This window comes from Triticum urartu, chromosome 3 (genome assembly GCF_003073215.2).
Source record: "Triticum urartu cultivar G1812 chromosome 3, Tu2.1, whole genome shotgun sequence".
NCBI classification, from domain to species: Eukaryota; Viridiplantae; Streptophyta; class Magnoliopsida; order Poales; family Poaceae; genus Triticum; species Triticum urartu.
The window spans coordinates 619840611-619862967 of NC_053024.1; the positions used below are offsets into that span (position 1 = coordinate 619840611).

Consider the following 22357-nt stretch of genomic DNA (forward strand, 5'->3'; position numbering starts at 1 on the left):
TCTTGATGTTCTTGCAAACAATGTAACTATATATTGTTTCCAATCAATAAAATGTGTCATGAGGCTTCCCATAAAAATATGAATACCATGTAGTTATGGGTTAACAATGCTTAGAATTGCTAACGTAGTTAGATATTTTTCTATAAACACAATACAAATGCCATTAGATTTTGGAAGTCGTGTATGCACGATTTTTTATGTTGGACAACATTTTTTATGAAATTTGATAATAAAAGTATTATAGTGTCATTGAATTAAAAACAATCCAGGAATCAATCAAGCAATATACACTGTAGAACCTACTTCCTTGCCTTCCCATCATAAGCGGATAAGCCACATCTAGGGCAAACTCTTCCCCTCAAGGTTGCGCCGGTGCCTCGCCTCCGTCTACTAGTTTAGTTTAGGATTTTTTAGTCCTCGCAAGGGTGGTGCTCGGACGGATGATGCGCTTCTTCGTTGAGTTGGATTTTGGGCTCTGATCCTCCTCGAGTTTGTTTGTCTAGACGAAGTCAATAGAGCTCTGACATATATTTATGTCAGCTTGTTGGTCGGTGAGGTTAGGGTTTTCTTCATGTGTACATGATGCGCAAGATCTGGTGCCAAGCGTTCTGTACGGATTTAGGGGTTCGACGCAATGGCTACATGGCACTAGTCAGCATTGGCATGTGCAGAAAGACTTTTCGGTTTTCATCGAGAAGGCCAGGCTGACTCCTGTAGGGGAGCGACAACAACGACACGTCGGTGGCGATGGTTCTAGTCCCTCATTTTTGTTTTTACTCACTTTGTCTCTGAAAACAAGGCTTATATTTTTGTCTTAAGTCAAATGATGCAGATTATGATCAGATTTGTACGAAAAATCATCAACAACTACAAGCTTAAACATATACGCCCTCCAATTTGAATTAATTGACGCATCCTCTAAACAATATGTATTTTACATTGTATAAAGGTCGTGTCAGTTAATTCAGATAGGAGGGAGCATAAGATATGATGTATCTAATGATACGAATTTGGTGTCATAGTCTTGATAATCCTTTGCTACAAACTTTGTACCCTTATTTTCAGAAGAAGAAAAAAGTGCATGCTTTCTTTTAAGACATGAAGGGAGTATTTTGTTGAGCATTGTACTTTTAATGAACTTTATAGTAGATCTAATCCTTTTTAGCCTTTTTTCTAAGTTTTGTTAGGGTTTATGCCATGTTGAAGAAGATGAGGCGGTGGTGGCTTCTTGAATATGGAATAAGGTCCCCCGGCCTAGCCCTTGTCCTGGTGATGTTTCAAGCGTTGTTAGAAGGCGTGTGGAGGTTTGTCTTCGACGGATCTCGTGGGATCCGATCGACGTTTGTCTTCGGTGGATCCGACTCGATCCGGTCTTCGTTCGTCTACGTCCGTAGGGTTCTTAGCACGGCGACTTCCCGACTGTCTACTACAACAATGTTTGCCTGGCTCCGACGAGGGATGGGTGATGACGGCGGCGCAGCTTCAGCTCGCTCCAGTGATTGTAGCCGTCGCTAGGTGGTCTACGGACCTGGATGTAAATTTTACTCCTAATGTTCTTTGTACTACGTTGACAATTGATGAAGATCGAAAGTTTTTTCAAAAAAAAAAAATCAGATCTTTTTTTAAAAAAGTGTCACTTAGTTCATGTGAGACATGTGGTAAGCAATTAAAACAATTCAAAAAAAAAGTGTCACTTAGTTCTTTCTGCTGTATGGAAATTTAGGGAAAGATATTATCCATTGCGCCCTCGCAGCAAAGTGAGGTCAACAGTTTTCCTAAAAAAAGGGGGGGGGGGGGGGTCAAAGCAACCGGACGACCTCGGCCAGTGGAGAGGAGGGGAACAGGTGGACGTCCATGGACGCCACGGCGGATCCCCTGCTGCCCCAGCCGGCAGCCGCCGTGGACCACCTCGGCCGCCCAGTCTCCCGCCTCACCTCCGGCCGGTGGCCCGCCGCGTTCTTCATCATCGGTACCGCGAAGCACCAGCAAGGCAATCAATCAGCCATGCCCTCCCAGCCTCGATCCTCTTTGACCCGCTTGCCGTCGGTATCGCAGGCGTGGAGATCTCGGAGCGGTTCGCCTACACCGGCATCTCAGGGAACCTCATCGCCTACCTCACCGGACCGCTAGGGCAGTCCACGGCGTCGGCCGCCGCGACCATCAACGCCTGGAACGGCGTCGCGCTCCTGCTGCCGCTGCTCGGCGTGGCCGCCGTCGCCGATTCCTGGCTCGGCCGTTACCGGACCGTAGTCTGCGCCTCTCTGCTCTACATCCTGGTATGTGTGCCATACTGATGTGCTCTGGTCTCACGTGGTCGCAGCGAGTAGCGTGCGGTCTGGATCATCCAGCTGCTGATTGAGGCCGAGCACCTGATACTTGGTACTTTTGGATGATTTAAAATCTGGAAAAGTTAAAGCTATAGTTGACATTGACTTTGCCAATTGTAAGTCGAACCTTTTTGCCGGTGCTAATTTGGCATACAGAATAGATATCGCAAAAAGAAACGTCTGGAGTTCTGGAATAGAGTACGTAGCCTGGTACAAGAATGGATCTCTTGGGACTCTACACTCCTTCAAAGAATTCGTGCGCAATCTCATAAAACATAGGAGCGCATTCTAGTGAGCGTGTTACTAAGAGTGATGGTCTTGTGGTCTGCTTCACAAACTAGCAAGAAGAAGAAGGCCTCCTAAAAAGCTGTTGTTGAACCAGCTTAGAAGATGTACAAGAAGTAATAAAGTGCAGGGCGAGTTTGGGTATGCAGAGTTGCGGGCTCATGATCAAGTGCAGATTATGCTGTAACAGTTCTCTAGCAAATCTTGTTTTTGGTGTATGGCCTTTATCTTTGCCTTGGATTCCCCAGTTATATAATAAGTGGCATTAAGAAGTCTCTCATGGCCTGGCTTCCATTTGTGTTGCTTTTTTCCTTACCTGCCATCATTGAGCCGGCCTGGTCTCTCTCAAGCCTGCACTTTATTGATCCAGCACTGTTTTTCCTGATCCCCAGCGTACGGTTTGGGTGGTTTAGTGCCTCCTCCTTTTCCCCCATGGCTAAATAAATAGCATTGGAATATCTTAGATTGGAACATTAGAGGTAAAAATTCCAGTGATAAATGGGTGCATATTTACAATAAAAGTTAGGAATCTGGTTGCTCCTTTTTTTTCACTCCATTATTTGCTTCCAGGAAACTAAGAAAGAGTTTATGGAACTAGAATTCCTTAGGAATTTTTGTCCTAGAAAATTTGCTTTGGCAACTAGACTGAGTTACGTATGCCAAGTCCAATACCATTCCCATCACTATATCTGGTGACAGGGTCCTTGCCATTCACTTACCTTGGCCTCTCCTTGAGCACCACCAAACCCAGGAAGGAGTTCTCTATGCCTCCTTAGTTGTGCTCACCATCTAAGCTATGGAAGTAAACTTCAAGTTGTGAACTCTGTGCTTTCATCTCTACTTATATTTCATCTCAGGTCCCTAAAAACTACCAATGGGTTATTGATGAGCTGGATAAGTACATGAGGCATTGCTTATGGAGGCATGAGGATCTCCCAAAGAAAAATCCACCTCTTGCTGCCTGGTATCTTGTTTGTAAGCCAAAGAGCCAAGGAGGGCTAGCTGTCCCGAACCCGAGGGTGCAAAATGGTTGTCTACTGATCAAACACCTTCACAAATTCATTAACAGAACGGCCTCCTCAAAACATGGATATTTAGAACATAATTGCAGACCTAAGGCAGATAATTCAGCTACCATTTGCCATGGAAATTATCATGTTGATCAGTTGGGCAATCTGGATTACTAACAACTTTATTTTCAACAGAATTTCACCAATCCTCTATAGATGCAGGTTCAAGTTCAAAGCAGAAATATCCCTGTTAGCACATAGAGCCAGGAAGAAATCCCTTTCAGGTCTTCAATCCTGGGTTGAAGCCTTTTGTAATCTGTGTTTTTAGAGGCCTTGGGACTTAAACTAGGATTCCCCCCCCCCCCCCCCCCCCCCCCCCCCCCACCCCCCCCCCCCCCCCCCCCCGCGCTTCCTTTTCCCTGTACATATCCTGTAAATTTTGGACATTTTACAAAATATAAAAATACATACAGTAGGCAACCTACTATTCTTCCTCAAAGAAAATTCTGCAATACTTACTCAGGCATCATAGTACCTGCTTGACGTTTTCTTTCCTCCATGTAATAGCCTGGAATTTCCCCCCTTTTTGTAGTCTACTTGGAAAATTATTTAATTGACACACTATGCATCACTGTGCTAAAATACTTCTTTCATGGAATTAAATCCACCATCCAGGGCCTGGGCATGCTCACACTATCATCAATTCTTGCGACACAACTACCAGCACAACTTGGAGACTGCATGGATTCCGCTCTATACTCAACTTCGACTGCTCATTTACCTTTTTTCTACATCTCCCTCTATATGGTGGCCTTTGCTCAAGGTGGGCACAAACCTTGTGTGCAAGCATTTGGGGCAGACCAATTTGATGAGAATGACCCTGAAGAATATGCCTCGAGAAGTTCCTTCTTCAACTGGTGGTATTTTGGGACTTATGGAGGCACTCTTGTTACAGTTTCAATCTTGAATTACATTCAAGAGAACATAAGCTGGCAGTATGGGTTTGGAATCCCGTGCGTCGTCATGTCTCTGTCTCTTGCGGTTTTCTGGCTTGGGACCAGGACTTACCGCTTTTACCCTGTAAGAAGTGATGGAAGTCTATTTGGAGAGGTTCGCAGATACCTTTTATCATTAATTAGAACCTGGCATGCATCATGGTGTTTGAGGTAAGTTTATTCTAAATTCTGAAACTTCGTATCACTGTATGGAGTTCTTTGTTCAGAAACACTGACTTTATTCTTCTCTGTTTGGTGTGTGCGTGCACACTGTGATTTTGATTGGCAGATCAACCGATGATTCTGACTGCATGCCAACATCGACATCCAGCGGAGCCAAGGATAATGCAGAAATGATATGTTTCCCTGATGAAGCCAAGTCAGTGCTTAAGTTGTTTCCGATAGGGGCAACCTGCCTGATCTATGCAGTTGTTTTTGCCCAGTGGACCACGATGTTCACTAAACAAGCAAGTACACTAGATAGGCGGGTAGGTAGCCTACAGGTACCAGCTGCTGCCCTACAAAGCCTGATCAGCATGTCAATCATCATCTCAATTCCTATATATGACCAGATACTCGTTCCACTAGCCAGAAAATACTCAAAGAACCCCAGTGGTATCACACCCTTGCAAAGGATTGGAACTGGACTAGCCATCTCCGTGATCTTGATGGTTGTCGCGGCCCTCGTGGAGATGAGAAGGCTCAGGATAGCCAGAGAATATGTCCTAGTGGACAAACCTGAAGCGACCATTCCGATGAGCTTTTGGTGGATGGTACCCCAGTTTGTCCTGGCCGGTCTGGCGGACATGTTCACAGTGGTCGGCCTGCAAGAATTCTTCTACGACCAAGTGCCTGAGGATCTGCGCAGCATGGGCCTTGCCTTATACCTGAGCATACTCGGGGCCGGGAGCTTCGGCAGTAGCATTCTGGTGTACGCGATCGACTGGGTAACCAGCAACAGCGGAGATAGTTGGTTCTCGGACAATCTAAACCGAGGTCATCTCGATTACTTCTACTGGCTTCTGGCCGTGCTCAGTGTTCTCGGGTTGGCTGCTTTTCTTTACTTTTCACAAGTGTATGTCCACAAGAGAAAGGGCATTTCAGCAGAATGATGGTATGCGAAGGGACTGGCAACTGAGTCCTGAAATCCATGGGTTGCCGCCCATAGCCTTTTCAAAGTCCATGAATCTGGAAGATGGGCTGAAGCTTTGCTTTAGGCTGTTGTACATATATAATAGGACATTCTTCGTAAATAGGTAAAGTCACCACAGTAAGCTGAGGCGAATGATCAGGCATGCTTGGACGCTGCTGCTTCAGCCGGCCGGACAAAATCAGCGCTAGATCCCTCAACAATTACACTGCCAGATCCAATGAGAATTTCTGCAGGGAAGTTTTCCCTGCGCGCCAACGTCCTGAGGTGAGATATTAGTTTGCATACGGCCTGTCGATTCAATCTGTGAGGTCTGCAGCATACAAAGAATTATTGCATTGAGACTTTTGAAAAATACAGTTTCTCCAATGTCGCACAACTGTTCCAGTACAGTGCGAAATGCTGTGTCGACTCTTCTGTTCAGTACAGTGGTAAATGCTGCACTCAGTACTCAACGGTGAGTCCAGAGAATCACAGGTAGGAACCTGGGTTTTCCAGCTGATCGACTGGACGGCCGAGCGACCTGGAATAGTTGTGTAGGAAACTGTTCCCGTCATGGTTCTGGTGCTTTGCACGTTTTGTGCGGATGATGTTTGCTGATTATTCTTATCTGTTTTGGGTAGTGGAGTGGCAACGCTCCGAGCAGGCAATCAGTGATGTAGTAGCAGTTTGCAGAGAAGACAATTAAGGGGCTGTTGGTTCTAGTCCTTGCCATGGGCATGAAACCGTGGAAACCGGTAGGTGAGGGGCTCAGACGGGGTAGGTGAGGGGCTCAGACGGGACTTTGAAATTCCCATCTTTGCAAAGTGTGTCGGGAAGACGGCGTTGACCCCGCTGCCCCGTCCATAGGACTCGGGGAAGGCGGAAGCCGCCGCCGATCGGATCTTTTTTTTTTGAAAAGGAGGTCATTCCCCGGCCTCTGCATTGGAAAGATGCATACGGCCACCGATCGGATCTACTAGCACTTGAGCGGATTTTTCTTGGATGAGGAATGTAGTCTGGGTGGTCTATGCGATCGAAGGTGGTGGTGGAGTTGGACCACTCCAGATATTCTGCGTGGGTCGGTGCAGTTGTATAAACTGCCCGATGCGTGTTCTTCTGGGCTCCTCGTGTATAGCCTGAAAGATCATGTTCACTTCATGCGATGGGGCGGACTGGCGGGGTGATGAAGATCCAGCCACCCTGAGGTTAGCCACGATCGGCACTGCTTCGCATGTCAAAGGTGATGGCGGGACACGGAGGCACACATCATCGACGTGCTGGTTGAGGTGTAACTCGATGCTTTTGAAGGTCATGATAGGGAAGGGCGACAGGTTGTAGTAGAGTAGCCTCGCTTGTCGACAATGAACTTGAAGGGACCGAAGACGAAAGTTTGGCCCAACATGAAGTTGTTGGGCATGACTAGAGATTCATTCTGGACTCAGTCTCCGTCCGACAGAACACATGACTGACGTGGTTGAGGTGTAACTCGAGGCTTCTGAAGGTCATGGTCCTGATAGGGAAGGGCGGCAGGTTGTAGTAGAGTAGCCTCGCTTGTCGACAATGAACTTGAAGGGACCGAAGACGAAAGTTTGGCCCAACATGAAGTTGTTGGGCATGACTAGAGATTCGTTCAGGGCTCGGTCTTTGACCGACAGAACACATGACTGACGCGCCAAATGACGGTGCAGAAAACTGTCGGTAGCCTCGGTAGGGTGGAGAACACGGTTGTAAGTATCAGAGGGGTGAAGGAAATATGGCCTAGAGGCAATAATAAAGTTGTTATTTATATTTCCTTATATCATGATAAATGTTTATTATTCATGCTAGAATTGTATTAACCGGAAACTTAGTACATGTGTGAATACATAGACAAACAAAGTGTCCCTAGTATGCCTCTACTTGACTAGCTCGTTACTCAAAGATGGTTAAGTTTCTTAGCCATAGACATGAGTTGTCATTTGATGAACGGGATCACATCATTAGAGAATAATGTGATGGACAAGACCCATTGGCTAGCTTAGCACTATGATCATTTAGTTTATTGCTATTGCTTTCTTCATGACTTATACATGTTCCTATGACTGAGATTATGCAACTCCCGAATACCGGAGGAACACTTATTGTGCTATCAAACGTCACAACGTAATTGGGTGATTATAAAGATGCTATACAGGTGTCTCCGATGGTGTTTGTTGAGTTGGCATAGATCGAGATTAGGATTTGTCACTTCGTGTTTCGGAGAGGTATCTCTGGGCCCTCTCGGTAATGCACATCACTATAAGCCTTGCAAGCAATGTGACTAATGAGTTAGTTGCAGGATGATGCATTACGGAACGAGTAAAGAGACTTGCTGGTAATGAGATTGAACTAGGTATGATGATACCGACGATCGAATCTCGGGCAAGTAACATACCGATGACAAAGGGAACAACGTATGTTGTTATGCGGTTTGACCGATTAAGATCTTCGTAGAATATGTAGGAGCCAATATGAGCATCCAGGTTCCGCTATTGGTTATTGACCGGAGATGTGTCTCGGTCATGTCTACATAGTTCTCGAACCCGTAGGGTCCGCACGCTTAACGTTTGATGACGATTTGTATTATGAGTTATGTGATTTGATGTACCAAAGGTTGTTCGGAGTCCCGGATGAGATCATGGACATGATGAGGAGTCTCGAAATGGTCGAGACATAAAGATTGATATATTGGAAGGTTACATTCGGACACTGGAACGATTCGGGTCGTTTCGGAGTACCAGGGTTACCGGAACCCTCCGGGAAGTTATTGGGCCTCATGGGCCTAGTGGTGGAAGAGAGGAGGCAGACCAAGGTGTGGCGCCCTCCCCCCTAGCCCAAACCGAATTGGACTAGGGCTATGGGGGCCGCCCCCCTTTCCTTCTCTTCTCCCTCTCCTTCCCCCCTTCTCCTTGTGGAAGTAGGAAAGGGGGGGGGGTGAATCCTACTTGGAGTAGGACTCCCCCCCCTTGGGCGCGCCTCCTCCTGGCCGGCCTCCTCCTCCCTCCCTCCTTTATATACGTGGGGAGGAGGGCACCCAAAGGCACAACAAACAAGCTCTTAGCCGTGTGTGGTGCCCCCTCTACAGTTTTACACCTCGGTCATAACGTCGTAATGCTTAGGTGAAGCTCTACGCTGGTAACTTCATCACCATCGTCGCCACGCCGTCGTGCTGACGGAACTCTCCCTCGGCCTCAACTGGATCAAAAGTACGAGGGACGTCATCGTGCTGTACGTGTGCTGAACACGGAGGTGCCGTACGTTCGGTGCTAGGATCGGTCGGATCGTGAAGACGTACAACTACATCAATCGCGTTGATATAACGCTTCCGCTTTTGGTCTACGATGGTACGTAGACACACTCTCCCCTCTCGTTGCTATGCATCTCCTAGATAGATCTTGTGTGATCGTAGGAATTTTTTTGAAATTACTGCGTTTCCCAATAGTGGCATCCGAGCCAGGTTAATGCGTAGATGTTATATGCACGAGTAGAACACAAAAGTTGTGGGCGATAATAGTCATACTGCTTACCAGCATGTCATACTTTGATTCGACGGTATTGTTGGACGAAGCGGCCCAGACCGACATTACATGACCGCGTTCATGAGACTGGTTCTACCGACGTGCTTCGCACACAGGTGGCTAGTGGGTGTCTGTTTCTCCAGCTTTAGTTGAATCGAGTGTGACTATGCCCGGTCCTTGTTGAAGGTTAAAACAGCACACTTGATGAAAAAATGTTGTGGTTTTTGATGCGTAGGTAAGAACGGTTCTTGATAAGCCCGTAGCAGCCACGTAAAACTTGCAACAACAAAGTAGAGGACGTCTAACTTGTTTTTGTAGGGCTTGCTGTGATGTGATATGGTCAAGACGTGATGATATATAAATTGTTGTATGAGATGATCATGTTTTGTAAAAGTTATCGGCAACTGGCATGAGCCTTATGGTTGTCGCTTTATTGTATGAATTGTAATCACCATGTAATTGCTTTACTTTATCACTAAGCGGTAGCGATAGTCGTAGAAGCAATAGTTGGCGAGACGACAACGATGCTTCGATGGAGATCAAGGTGTCAAGCCGGTGACGATGGTGATGATGACGGTGTTTTGGAGATGGAGATCAAAGGCACAAGATAATGATGGTCATATCATATCACTTATATTGATTGCATGTGATGTTTATCCTTTATGCATCTTATTTTGCTTAGTACGGCGGTAGCATTATAAGATGATCTCTCACTAAATTTCAAGGTACAAGGGTTCTTCCTGAGTATGCACCGTTGCTACAGTTCGTCGTGCCAAGACACCACGTGATGATCAGGTGTGATAAGCTCTACGTTCACATACAACGGTGCAAGCCAGTTTTGCACACGCAGAATACTCGGGTTAAACTTGACGAGCCTAGCATATGCAGATATGGCCTCGGAACACTGAGACCGAAAGGTCGAGCGTGAATCATATAGTAGATATGATCAACATAGTGATGTTCACCATTGAAAACTACTCCATCTCACGTGATGATCGGACATGGTTTAGTTGATTTGGATCACGTGATCACTTAGATGATTAGAGGGATGTCTATCTAAGTGGGAGTTCTTAAGTAATATGATTAATTGAACTTTAATTTATCATGAACTTAGTACCTGATAGTATTTTGTATGTCTATGTTGTTGTAGATCAATGGCCCGTGCTACTGTTCCTTTGAATTTTAATGCGTTCCTAGAGAAAGCTAAGTTAAACGATGATGATAGCAACTACACGGTCTGGATCCGTAACTTGAGGATTATCCTCATTGCTGCACAGAAGAATTACGTCCTAGAAGCACCGTTAGGTGCAAGAACCACTGTAGGAGCAACACCGGATGTTGTGAACGTGTGGTAGAGCAAAGCTGATGACTACTCGATAGTTCAGTGTGCCATGCTTTACGGCTTAGAACTGGGACTTCAACGACGTTTTGAACGTCATGGAGCATATGAGATGTTCCAGAAGTTGAAGTTAATATTTCAAGCAAATTCTCGGATTGAGAGATATGAAGTCTCCAATAAGTTCTATAGCTGCAAGATGGAGGAGAATAGTTCTGTTAGTGAACATATGCTCAGAATGTCTGGGTACCACAACCACTTGACTCAACTGGGAGTTAATCTTCCTGATGATAGTGTCATTAATAGAGTTCTTCAATCACTGCCACCAAGCTACAAAAGCTTCATGATGAACTATAATATGCAAGGGATGAACAAGACTATTCCCGAGATCTTCGCGATGCTAAAGGTTGCGGAGGTAGAAATCAACAAGGAGCATCAAGTGTTGATGGTCAACAAGACCACTAGTTTCAAGAAAAAGGGTAAAGGGAAGAAGGGGAACTTCAAGAAGAACGGCAAGCAAGTTGCTGCTGAAGTGAAGAAGCCTAAGTCTGGACCTAAGCCTGAGACTGAGTGCTTCTACTGCAAAGGGACTGGTCACTAGAAGCGGAACTGCCCCAATTATTTGGCGGATAAGAAGGATGGCAAAGTGAAAGCTATATTTGATATATATGTTATTGATGTGTACCTTACTAATGCTCGCAGTAGTGCCTGAGTATTTGATACTGGTTCTGTTGCTCATATTTGCAACTCGAAACAGGGGCTACGGATTAAGCGAAGATTGGCTAAGGACGAGGTGATGATGCGCGTGGGAAATGGTTCCAAAGTCGATGTGATCGCCGTTGGCACACTACCTCTACATCTATTCGGGGTTAGTTTTAGACCTGAATAATTGTTATTTGGTGCCAGCGTTAAGCATGAACATTATATCTGGATCTTGTTCGATGCGAGACGGTTATTCATTTAAATCAGAGAATAATGGTTGTTCTATTTATATGAGTAATATCTTGTATGGCCATGCACCCTTGATGAGTGGTCTATTTTTGCTGAATCTTGATAGTAGTGGTACACATATTCATAGTATTAAAGCCAAAATATATAAGTTTAATAATGATAGTGCAACTTATTTGTGGCACTGCCATTTGGGTCATATTGGTTTAAAGCGCATGAAGAAACTCCATGCTGATGGGCTTTTGGAATCACTTGATGCTTGCGAACCATGCCTCATGGGTACGATGACTAAAACTCCGTTCTCCAGAACTATGGAGCGAGCAACAGACTTGTTGGAAATAATATATACCGATGTATGCGGTCCGATGAGTGTTGAGGCTCACGGCGGGTATCGTTATTTTCTTACCTTCACAGATGATTTGAGCAGATATGGATATATCTACTTGATGAAACATAAGTCTGAAACATTTGAAAAGTTCAAAGAATTTCAGAGTGCAGTGGAAAATCATCGTAACAAGAAAATAAAGTTTCTACGATCTGATTGTGGAGGTGAATATTTGGGTTACGAGTTTGGTCTTCATTTGAAACAATGTGGAATAGTTTCGCAACTCACGCCACCTGGAACACCACAGCGTAATGGTGTGTCCGAACGTCGTAACCGCACTTTATTAGATATGGTACGATCTATGATGTCTCTTACTGATTTACCGCTATCGTTTTGGGGTTATGCTTTATAGACGGCTGCATTCACGTTAAATAGGGCACCATCTAAATCCGTTGAGACGACACCTTATGAACTGTGGTTTGGCAAGAAACCAAAGTTGTCGTTTCTTAAAGTTTGGGGGTGCGGTGCTTATGTGAAAAAGCTTAAACCTGATAAGCTCAAACCCAAATCGGAGAAATGTGTCTTCATAGGATACCCAAAGAAGACTGTTGGGTACACCTTCTATCACAGATCCGAAGGCAAGATATTCGTTGCTAAGAATGGATCCTTTCTAGAGAAGGAGTTTCTCTCGAAAGAAGTGAGTGGGAGGAAAGTAGAACTTGATGAGGTAATTGTACCTGCTCCCGAATTGGAAAGTAGTTCATCACAGAAATCAGTTTCAGTGATTCCTACACCAATTTGTGAGGAAGCTAATGATAGTGATCAGGAAACTTCAGATCAAGTTACTACCGAAACTCGTAGGTCAACCAGAGTAAGATCTGCACCAGAGTGGTATGGTAATCCTGTTCTGGAGGTCATGTTACTTGACCATGACGAACCTACAAACTATGAGGAAGCGATGATAAGCCTAGATTCTGTGAAATGGCTTGAGGCCATGAAATCTGAGATGGGATCCATGTATGAGAACAAAGTATGGACTTTGGTTGAATTGCCCGATGATTGGCAAGCCATAGAGAATAAAGGGATCTTCAAGAAGAAGACTGGCGCTGACGGTAATGTTACTGTTTACAAAGCTCGACTTGTTGCGAAAGGTTTTCGACAAGTTCAAGGAGTTGACTACGATGAGACTTTCTCACCCATAGCGATGCTTAAGTCTGTCCGGATCATGTTAGCAATCGCCGCATTTTACGATTATGAAATTTGGCAAATGGATGTCAAAACTGCATTCCTGAATAGATTTCTGGAAGAAGAGTTGTATATGATGCAATCAGAAGGTTTTATCGATCCAAAGGATGCTAACAAAGTGTGCAAGCAGCAAGCTCCAGCGATCCATTTATGGACTGGTGCAAGCCTCTCGGAGTTGGAATAAATGTTTTGATAGTGTGATCAAAGCATATGGTTTTATACAGACTTTTGAAGAAGCCTGTATTTACAAGAAAGTGAGTGGGAGCTCTGTAGCATTTCTAATCTTATATGTGGATGACATATTGTTGATTGGAAATGATATAGAATTTCTGCATAGCATAAAAGTATACTTGAATAAGAGTTTTTCTATGAAAGACCTCGATGAAGCTCCTTACATATTGGGCATCAAGATCTATAGAGATAGATCAAGATGCTTAATTGGACTTTCACAAAGCACATACCTTGATAAAGTTTTGAAGAAGTTCAAAATGGATCAAGCAAAGAAAGGGTTCTTGCCTGTGTTACAAGGTGTGAAGTTGAGTCAGACTCAATGCCTGACCACTGCAGAAGATATAGAGAAAATGAAAGTCATTCCCTATGCTTCAGCCATAGGCTCTATCATGTATACAATGCTGTGTACCAGACCTGATGTGTGCCTTGCTATTAGTATAGCAGGGAGGTACCAAAGTAATCTAGGAGTGGATCACTGGACAACTGTCAAGAACATCCTGAAATACCTGAAGAGGACTAAGGATATGTTTCTCGTTTATGGAGGTGACAAAGAGCTCGTCGTAAATGGTTATGTCGATGCAAGCTTTGACACCGATCCAGATGACTCTAAGTCACAAACCGGATACATGTTTATATTGAACGGTGGAGCTGTCAGTTGGTGCATTTCTAAACAAAGCGTCGTGGCGAGATCTACGTGTGAAGCGGAGTACATAGCTGCTTCGGAAGCAACAAATGAAGGAGTCTGGATGAAGGAGTTCATATCCGATCTAGGTGTCATACCTAGTGCATTGGGTCCAATGAAAATCTTTTGTGACAATACTGGAGCAATAACCTTGGCAAAGGAATCCAGATTTCACAAGAGAACCAAGCACATCAAGAGACGCTTCAATTCCATCCATCATCAAGTGTCGGAAGGGGACATAGAAATTTGCAAGATACATACGGATCTGAATATTGCAGACCCGTTGACTAAGACTCTCTCACGAGCAAAACATGATCAGCACCAAGACTCCATGGGTGTTAGAATCATTACTATGTAATCTAGATTATTGACTCTAATGCAAGTGGGAGACTGAAGGAAATATGCCCTAAAGGCCATAATAAAGTTGTTATTTATATTTCCTTATATCATGATAAATGTTTATTATTCATGCTAGAATTGTATTAACTGGAAACTTAGTACATGTGTGAATACATAGACAAACAAAGTGTCCCTAGTATGCCTCTGCTTGACTAGCTCGTTAATCAAAGATGGTTAAGTTTCCTAGCCATAGACATGAGTTGTCATTTGATGAACGGGATCACATCATTAGAGAATGATGTGATAGACAACACCCATTCGTTAGCTTGGCACTATGATCGTTTAGTTTATTGCTATTGCTTTCTTCATGACTTATACATGTTCCTATGACTATGAGATTATGCAACTCCCGAATACCGGAGGAACACTTAGTGTGCTATCAAACGTCACAATGTAACTGGGTGATTATAAAGATGCTCTATAGGTGTCTCCGATGGTGTTTGTTGAGTTGGCATATATCGAGATTAGAATTTGTCACTTTGTGTTTCGGAGAGGTATCTCTAGGCCCTCTCGGTAATGCACATCACTATGAGCCTTGCAAGCAATGTGACTAATGAGTTAGTTGCAGGATGATGCATTACGGAACAAGTAAAGAGACTTGCCGGTAACGAGATTGAACTAGGTATGATGATAGCGACGATCGAATCTCGGGCAAGTAACATACCGATGACAAAGGGAACAACGTATGTTGTTATGCGGTTTGATCGATTAAGATCTTCGTAGAATATGTAGGAGCCAATATGAGCATCCAGGTTCCGCTATTGGTTATCGACCGGAGATGTGTCTCGGTCATGTCTATATAGTTCTCGAACCCGTAGGGTCCGCACGCTTAACGTTCGATGACGATTTGTACTATGAGTTATGTGATTTGATGCACCAAAGGTTGTTTGGAGTCCCGGATGAGATCACGGACATGACGAGGAGTCTCAAAATGGTCGAGACATAAATATTGATATATTGGAAGGTTACATTCGGACACCGGAATGGTTCGGGTCGTCTCGGATAAGTTTCGAAGTACCGGGGGTTATCGGAACCCCCCCGGGAAGTTATTGGGCCTCATGAGCCTAGTGGTGGAAGAGAGGAGGCAGGCCAAGGTGTGGCACGCACCCCCCTAGCCCAAGCCGAATTGGACTAGGGCTAGGGCCCCCCTTTCCTTCTCTTCTCCCTCTCCTTCCCCCCTTCTCCTTGTGGAAGTAGGAAGGGGGGGGGGTGAATCCTACTTGGAGTAGGACTCCCCCCCTTGGGCGCGCCTCCTCCTCCCTCCCTCCTTTATATACGTGGGGAGGGGGCACCCAAAGGCACAACAGACAATCTCTTAGCCGTGTGCGGTGCTCCCCTCCACAGTTTTACACCTCGGTCATATCGTCGTAGTGCTTAGGCGAAGCCCTGCGCCGGTAACTTCATCATCACGGTCGCCATGCCGTCGTGCTTACGGAACTCTCCCTCGGCCTTAACTGGATCAAAAGTACGAGGGACGTCATCGTGCTGAACGTGTGCTGAACACGGAGGTGCCGTACGTTCGGTGCTAGGATCGGTCGGATCGTGAAGACGTACGACTATATCAACTGCGTTGATATAACGCTTCCGCTTTCAATCTACAAGGGTACATAGACACACTCTCCCCTCTCGTTGCTATGCATCTCCTAGATAGATCTTGCGTGATCGTAGGAATTTTTTTGAAATTACTGCGTTTCCCAACAAGGGGATCACACATGTTTTTTACCCATGTTTGGACCGTCATGATTGAGGTAATACACTACTCCTGCTTCGATTATTGATGGTGGAAAAACGCCTACGTGAGGGGATTGCAAATACAAGGTGTTTCTAGCCACCGAACGATCACCATCCGATTCTCCCCTAAGGTATCCTTCGGTTACAAAAACGCCAGAATGACCCTGCAAAAGTACAATGGGCTTGCTTCCTCATGAAAATGGTTGTAATTCCTCGGCCTCACCCGAGGCCTGTTGGCGGCATTGCCCTCGTTCACCTCCTTGCCCTTCGAGCAGCCCTCTGCCAACTCCTTGCCCTTCGGGCAGTTGCCCTCAACAGCATTGCCGAGGATGAGCTTCTTTGCAAAGCACTGCATTGAAAAACCGAACAAGATCAATGGAGCTTCATCTAACCCTATATTGACACGGTAATTGACCAAAATCTGACCCTATACCGACATGGCAACTGGCCCAAATCGGACCCTACATCAACATGGCATCTGACCAAAATATATCCCTATGTCGACACCCAAATCTGACCGGACTTCAACACTGAAATCGATCTGTATGAACCCCCAAATAATATCCTTACATGACATGCTAAATGGACACCAATATGGATGACCAAATTGTGCTTTTAGTCGACACCTCAAATCTGATCGGACTTCAACACTGAAATCGATCTATATGAACCCCCAAATAATATCCTTACCTGACACGCTAAATGGACACCAATATGGATGACCAAATCATGCTATTAGTCGACACCTCAAATCGAAGCCTAAATCAAATGTGTGAAGTTTAAATTCAGGGCTAAATCGATGCCTATATCGATCCCTAATCGGGGAGACAGGGCTTACCGCCACTGATGAAGCGGCGACAAAGGGGAGATGAAGCGGTGATGAAGCCGTTGGTTGTCGCTGGTGTTTGTTTTCGAGATTGCCTTCTATGATTCTCACCGCCGTACGTGAAAGAGGGGGAGTGAGCGGTGCGAAACAGGCCCACGTGGGGATGGGATCATGGGAAAGATGATTACCTCAGCCGTTTGTTTTGTATAAACTTGATAAAATTTATTGACCTTAGTTAAATATAATATGCAAAGTGAATAAAAACAGAGTAAATAAAAACGGAGGGAGTATTAAAATGACGTCAAAGCGTCGTGGAGACTTGAGCGAGACTTTTTTACCACCCTTTTTCGAGGGGAAGAGACTCGAGCGGGACTACTGGAGAGGAGGGGAACAAGTGGGCGCCCATGGACGCCGCGGCGGAGCCCCTGCTGCCGCAACCGGCAACCGCCGTGGACCACCTCGGCCGTCCAGTCTCCCGCCAAACCTCCGGCCGGTGGCCCGCCGCGCTCTTCATCATCGGTACAGCAAGGCACTCGCCCGCACTCTCGTCTCGATCCTCTTTGACCCGGGTGTCGTCGCTTCCGCAGGCGTGGAGATCTCCGAGCGGTTCGCCTATGGCGGCATCTCAGGGAACCTCATCACCTACCTGACCGGCCCGCTAGGGCAGTCCACGGCGTCGGCCGCCGCGGCCATCAACGCCTGGAGCGGCGTCGCGCTTCTGCTGCCGCTGCTCGGAGCCGCCGTCGCCGATTCCTGGCTCGGCCGTTACCGCACTGTAGTCTGCGCCTCCCTACTCTATATCCTGGTATGTACGCCATACTGTTCTGGTCTTGCTTGCTCGTAGCGAGTAGTAGCATCTAGTCTGAATCTAGACCACTCAACGTATACTGAACATCTGACAGTATATTGTGCCCGTGTTCTGATCTTACATTGGTGCTGAACATCTGACAGTTACTTGTATTTTTGGATTGGTTCAAATCTGCAAAGTTAAAACTATACTCTACACTGACTTTAGCAATTGGAAGTCGGACCTTTTATCTGTGCTTTTGGCCTTGTAATTTCTGTGAATTTTGAGTTCCTACCCTCCTAGGCTTTAGTTAACGATACGTTTTTGTTTTCTATGAAGTTAGTGGTATGTATATTTTTATAAAAGGGAGTAGCTCCCGACTTAGCCTTTGATGGTGTACTGCAGTTCATTTAGCGAGCCCGTGATGGAGTACTGCAGTTCATTTAGCCTTGTCAGTGTTAGTGTTCTGGGTTCAACTTTGAGGATCCGACTGCACTAACCCCTTGTGTTAACCGTGACATAGCATTTTTATCCGTTGATTGCAAGTTCAGGTATAGCATTTTTATCCGTTGATTGCAAGTTCAGGCATAGCATTTTTATCCGTTGATTGCAAGTTCAGGCAGGACTGTTGCGCTGCTGTGATATACTCCCTCCGTTCCAAAATAAGTGACTCAACTTTGTACTAGCTTTAGTACAAAGTTGAGTCACTTATTTTGGGACAGAGGGAGTACAATATATAATATATATTTTGCTTACTACTAGTTCCTGAACTCCAACCAACTGCTAGATTCTGGATTGGATTTTGATTACCCAACTACATTATATAAAACTTGGTCCTGGCTTCAATGAATCTTGATACGAGTACTAAAGTTTCTGTTTTGGTAATGACCAAATTATGCAAGATACATCCAAAATGCATGTTTGACATGTTGAGGTCTGAAGCAAAAGGATTTCCGCGATTAATTCAGCTAAATATTTTTTGTGTGTGCAATACTTAGGCATTGTCCTAGCAACTGGACAACTTTTATCCTGCATGTAAATAATCTGGAAATCTTTTTTTCTTTTAAATCCACTTGGAAAATAATTTAATTGACACGATAAAGTACTTCTTTCACTGAATTACATCCACCATCGCAGGGCCTGGGCATGCTCACACTATCATCAATTCTTGCACCACAACAACCAGCACAATTTGGAGACCACATGGATTCCGCTTTATTCTCGACTTCAACAATTCATTTAGCTTTCTTCTACGTGTCCCTGTATATTGTGGCCTTTGCGCAAGGTGGCCACAAACCTTGTGTGCAAGCATTTGGGGCAGACCAATTTGATGAGAACGATCCTGAAGAATTTGCCTTGAGAAGTTCCTTCTTCAATTGGTGGTATTTTGGGACGTATGCAGGCAGCGTTGTTACAGTTTCAATCTTGAATTACATTCAAGATAACATAAGCTGGCAGTTTGGGTTCGGAATCCCTTGCATGGTTATGTCTCTTTCTCTTGCAGTTTTGTGGCTTGGGACCAGGACTTATCGCTTTTATCCTGTAAGAAGTGATGGAAGCTTAATTGGACAGGTTGTCAAACACATTTTATCATTGGTTAGAACCTGGCATGCATCATGGAGTTCGAGGTAAGCTTATTCTAAATTCTGAAAGTTTGTATCACTGCATGGAGTTCATTCTTCAGAAACACTAACTCTATATGTTCTCTGTTTTGTGTGTGTGTGCGTGCGCACTGTGTGTCTGTTTGGCAGGTCATCTGATGATTCCCACTGCATGCCAACATCGTCATCCAGCAGACTCAAGGATAAAGCAGAAATGACATGTTTCCCTGATGAAGCCAAGTCTCTGCTTAAATTGTTTCCAATAGGGGCAACCTGCCTGATCTATGCAGTTGTTTTTGCCCAGTGGATGACGCTGTTCACTAAACAAGCAAGTACACTAGATAGGTGGATAGGTAGCTTACAGGTACCAGCTGCTGCCCTACAAAGCCTTATCAGCGTGTCAATCGTCATCTCGATTCCTATATATGACCGGATACTTGTTCCACTAGCCAGAAAGTACTCACAGAAGCCTTGTGGCATCACAGCCTTGCAAAGGATAGGAACTGGACTAGTCATCTCCGTGATCTTGATGGTTGTTGCAGCCCTCGTGGAGATGAGAAGGCTCAAAATAGCAAGAGAGCATGGCCTAGTGGACAAACCCGAAGCAACAATTCCAATGAGCTTTTGGTGGGTGGTACCTCAGTTCATCCTGACTGGCGTGGCGGACATGTTCACGATGGTCGGCTTGCAAGAGTTCTTCTACGACCAAGTGCCAGACAGTCTGCGCAGTTTGGGCCTTGCCTTATACTTGAGCATATTCGGAATTGGGAGCTTCATCAGTGGCTTTCTGGTGTATGCAATCGACCGGGTAACCAGTGACGGTGGAGATAGTTGGTTCTCAAACAATCTGAACCGAGGCCATCTTGATTACTTTTACTGGCTTCTGGCCGCGCTCAGCGTTGTCGGGCTGGCTGCTTACCTCCACTTTTCACAAGTGTATGTCTCCAAGAAAAAGGGCATTTCAGCAGAATGATGGTATGCGCCAAGTGACTGCCGACTGAGATGCCTGAAATCCATGAATCCATGACTGCCAACTGGTATGCGAAGCTTTCTCTAGGCTGCTGTACTTCGTAAATAGGTGACGTCACCACTGTAAGCTTGTGGCGATTTCTCAGTGTGATTGTTTTTTTTTTGAGGCATCACAGTCTGATTGTTGAATCCGGAAGTTTTCACTGCGCGTCAGTGTCCTGAGGTGAGATGTCCGTTTGCAAGCTCAACTGTTGTACTAAGCGGCTGTGAAATCAATTTATAAGGTGTGTGCCTAGAACAAAAAATTTATAAGATGTGTACAACTGCACGGTGCTCTCTTAGAGCAACTCCAACGCGCTGACCCAAACGGATGGCGATTTCGTTCGTTTTTTTATCCGTTTGGGTCGGCCAGACGGACACGGATGCCCGCTTCCGCATTTGGGTTGGCACCTGCGCCTAACGCTGGCCTGCGACCCATTTAGACGGCGCCAAAAAAATGAACGCATGCATATTTAAAAAAAGAAAAACTGCATTAATTAAACATTAAAGCCGGCCATGAAGGCCGGCGAGAGTCCACGCGTCCACATTTGCATAAAAAAACAGCCTAAACTACGAGCCCTAGGCGTCGTCGTCGTCCTCGGGGTCCGTGAGGTCGATGAGCGTCGGCGCCAGCCCGGCCCAGGCGAACGCCGTGTTTGTGATGCCCCGAGACCGTTGCGCCAGGTGTCTTCCAGTTATTCGTTGTTGTTGCCTTGTCTTTTGCTTGCGTGTTGTTTTTCATCATGTCATCATGTGCATTGCATCATCATGTTTTCAAAACTTGCATCCGTTCGGGTCTCCTCGTTCTTCCCGTTGTCCGTTCTGAGCCCAGACACACTTGCACGCGCCCGTGGCATGTCCGAAATATTATTTTATAAGTGGCCCGAAAATGTTCTCGGAATGGGTTGAAAGTTGGCGTGCGGTCTTATTTTAGTGTAGGAAGACCGCCTGTCAAATTTCATCGTGTTCGGAGTCTGTTTGATAGCCCAACCTTTAACTATAGCGGCAGTATAGCCGGTCTAATGTCGGACGTTTTCGGTCTTCGGAAACAGTTGCCGGGTTGCTTTCCCCTTCTCTCTTCTCAGCCCACCACCACTCTCCGTCAGGCCTTACCTAACCTCTCTCGTCAGCCCGCGGCCCTCCTTGCGCGCGCGTCTGAAAAGTTGTCCCGGACCCGACTCGGACAGTCGTTACCGTTGGATCCGGATCATCCCCAAACATCTACAAAACGTCTCCGTTTTGTTAATTGGACTTCCTAGTCTATTTTTCTCGACCGCTCGATTTATTTGGAGGAACGGATTAGCCCCTATATGTCTCCCTCTTCCTTTATATATATATATACTCTCTAGTCTAAATCTAGACCAAACCCTAACTTCTAGGCACTTGTCCATGCGGCCGCCGCCGCACTTATCTCCAAAATCCCCATCGGGATCTCACCCACAGCCAACCACTAACCTTCCCTGTCTCTCTCGTTTTCCTCGCCGCCGCCTCCACCCCAATCCCCTTCCTTGGGATCCATCCCCGACCAACCAGAGCCAGCACTCACTCGATCCACCTCCCTGGTTCTCCGCAGCCCCGCAAGGCCCGAGTGCCTCGTCCCGTGCCTCGATCCAGGAGGGATCGAGAGCAGCTATGCCCTTCGCACGCCGCCGCTAGCGACCTCAACCACCACCACCGAAGCCTCTAGGTCCGGCCGTCGCCGGCAGCTACAACCAACAGATGAGCGCCGCCCCTCTTCTATTTCTTCCCTCGTTCTTCCTCCTCCTCTCCTTTTCCTGCTATCTCTCCCGAGCTCACCTCTCTCTCTCCCTCCCGTTCTGCAGGAAGCCACCAGGACGGCGCCGCCATGAATGGGAGCCACCTCCTGCCGCCGTTCACCTCGCCCTGCGCATCAAGTTCCTCCCGCCGGAGCCCAAAGTCCACCTCGCCCGCGCGAAGTCCCGTGCCGCCATG

General features: G+C 45.9%; 1 protein-coding gene across 4 annotated transcripts; it reads left to right on the forward strand.

Annotated features, from left to right (window-relative positions):
- Nucleotides 1-1782: 1782 nt before the first annotated feature.
- On the forward strand, nucleotides 1783-20693 carry LOC125545404 (protein NRT1/ PTR FAMILY 5.10-like). Of its 4 annotated transcripts, XM_048709328.1 has the most exons (5): nucleotides 1784-1969; nucleotides 2056-2276; nucleotides 4298-4788; nucleotides 4907-5109; nucleotides 5210-5522. In XM_048709328.1, exons 1-5 carry the CDS (start codon nucleotides 1855-1857, stop codon nucleotides 5266-5268), a joined length of 1089 nt encoding a protein of 362 aa, XP_048565285.1. In that variant the 5' UTR covers nucleotides 1784-1854; the 3' UTR covers nucleotides 5269-5522. The 4 variants fall into 4 exon arrangements, with proteins under 4 accessions (XP_048565284.1, XP_048565285.1, XP_048565282.1 ...); XM_048709327.1 differs by lacking the exons at nucleotides 2056-2276; nucleotides 4298-4788; nucleotides 4907-5109; nucleotides 5210-5522 and adding exons at nucleotides 17596-17813; nucleotides 18933-19423; nucleotides 19547-20693 and having other exon boundaries at nucleotides 1783-1969; XM_048709325.1 differs by having other exon boundaries at nucleotides 4907-6471.
- Nucleotides 20694-22357: the final 1664 nt, after the last annotated feature.

What these genes read in the sequence shown, in the direction of transcription:
- LOC125545404 (XM_048709325.1), top strand. Translation starts at nt 1,855, where the DNA reads ATGGACGCCACGGCGGATCCCCTGCTGCCCCAGCCGGCAGCCGCCGTG. An exon ending in CGCCGCGTTCTTCATCATCG is followed by an intron (nt 1,970 to 2,055) that starts GTACCGCGAAGC and finishes TCGGTATCGCAG; the next exon opens with GCGTGGAGATCTCGGAGCGG. An exon ending in CATGCATCATGGTGTTTGAG is followed by an intron (nt 4,789 to 4,906) that starts GTAAGTTTATTC and finishes TTTGATTGGCAG; the next exon opens with ATCAACCGATGATTCTGACT.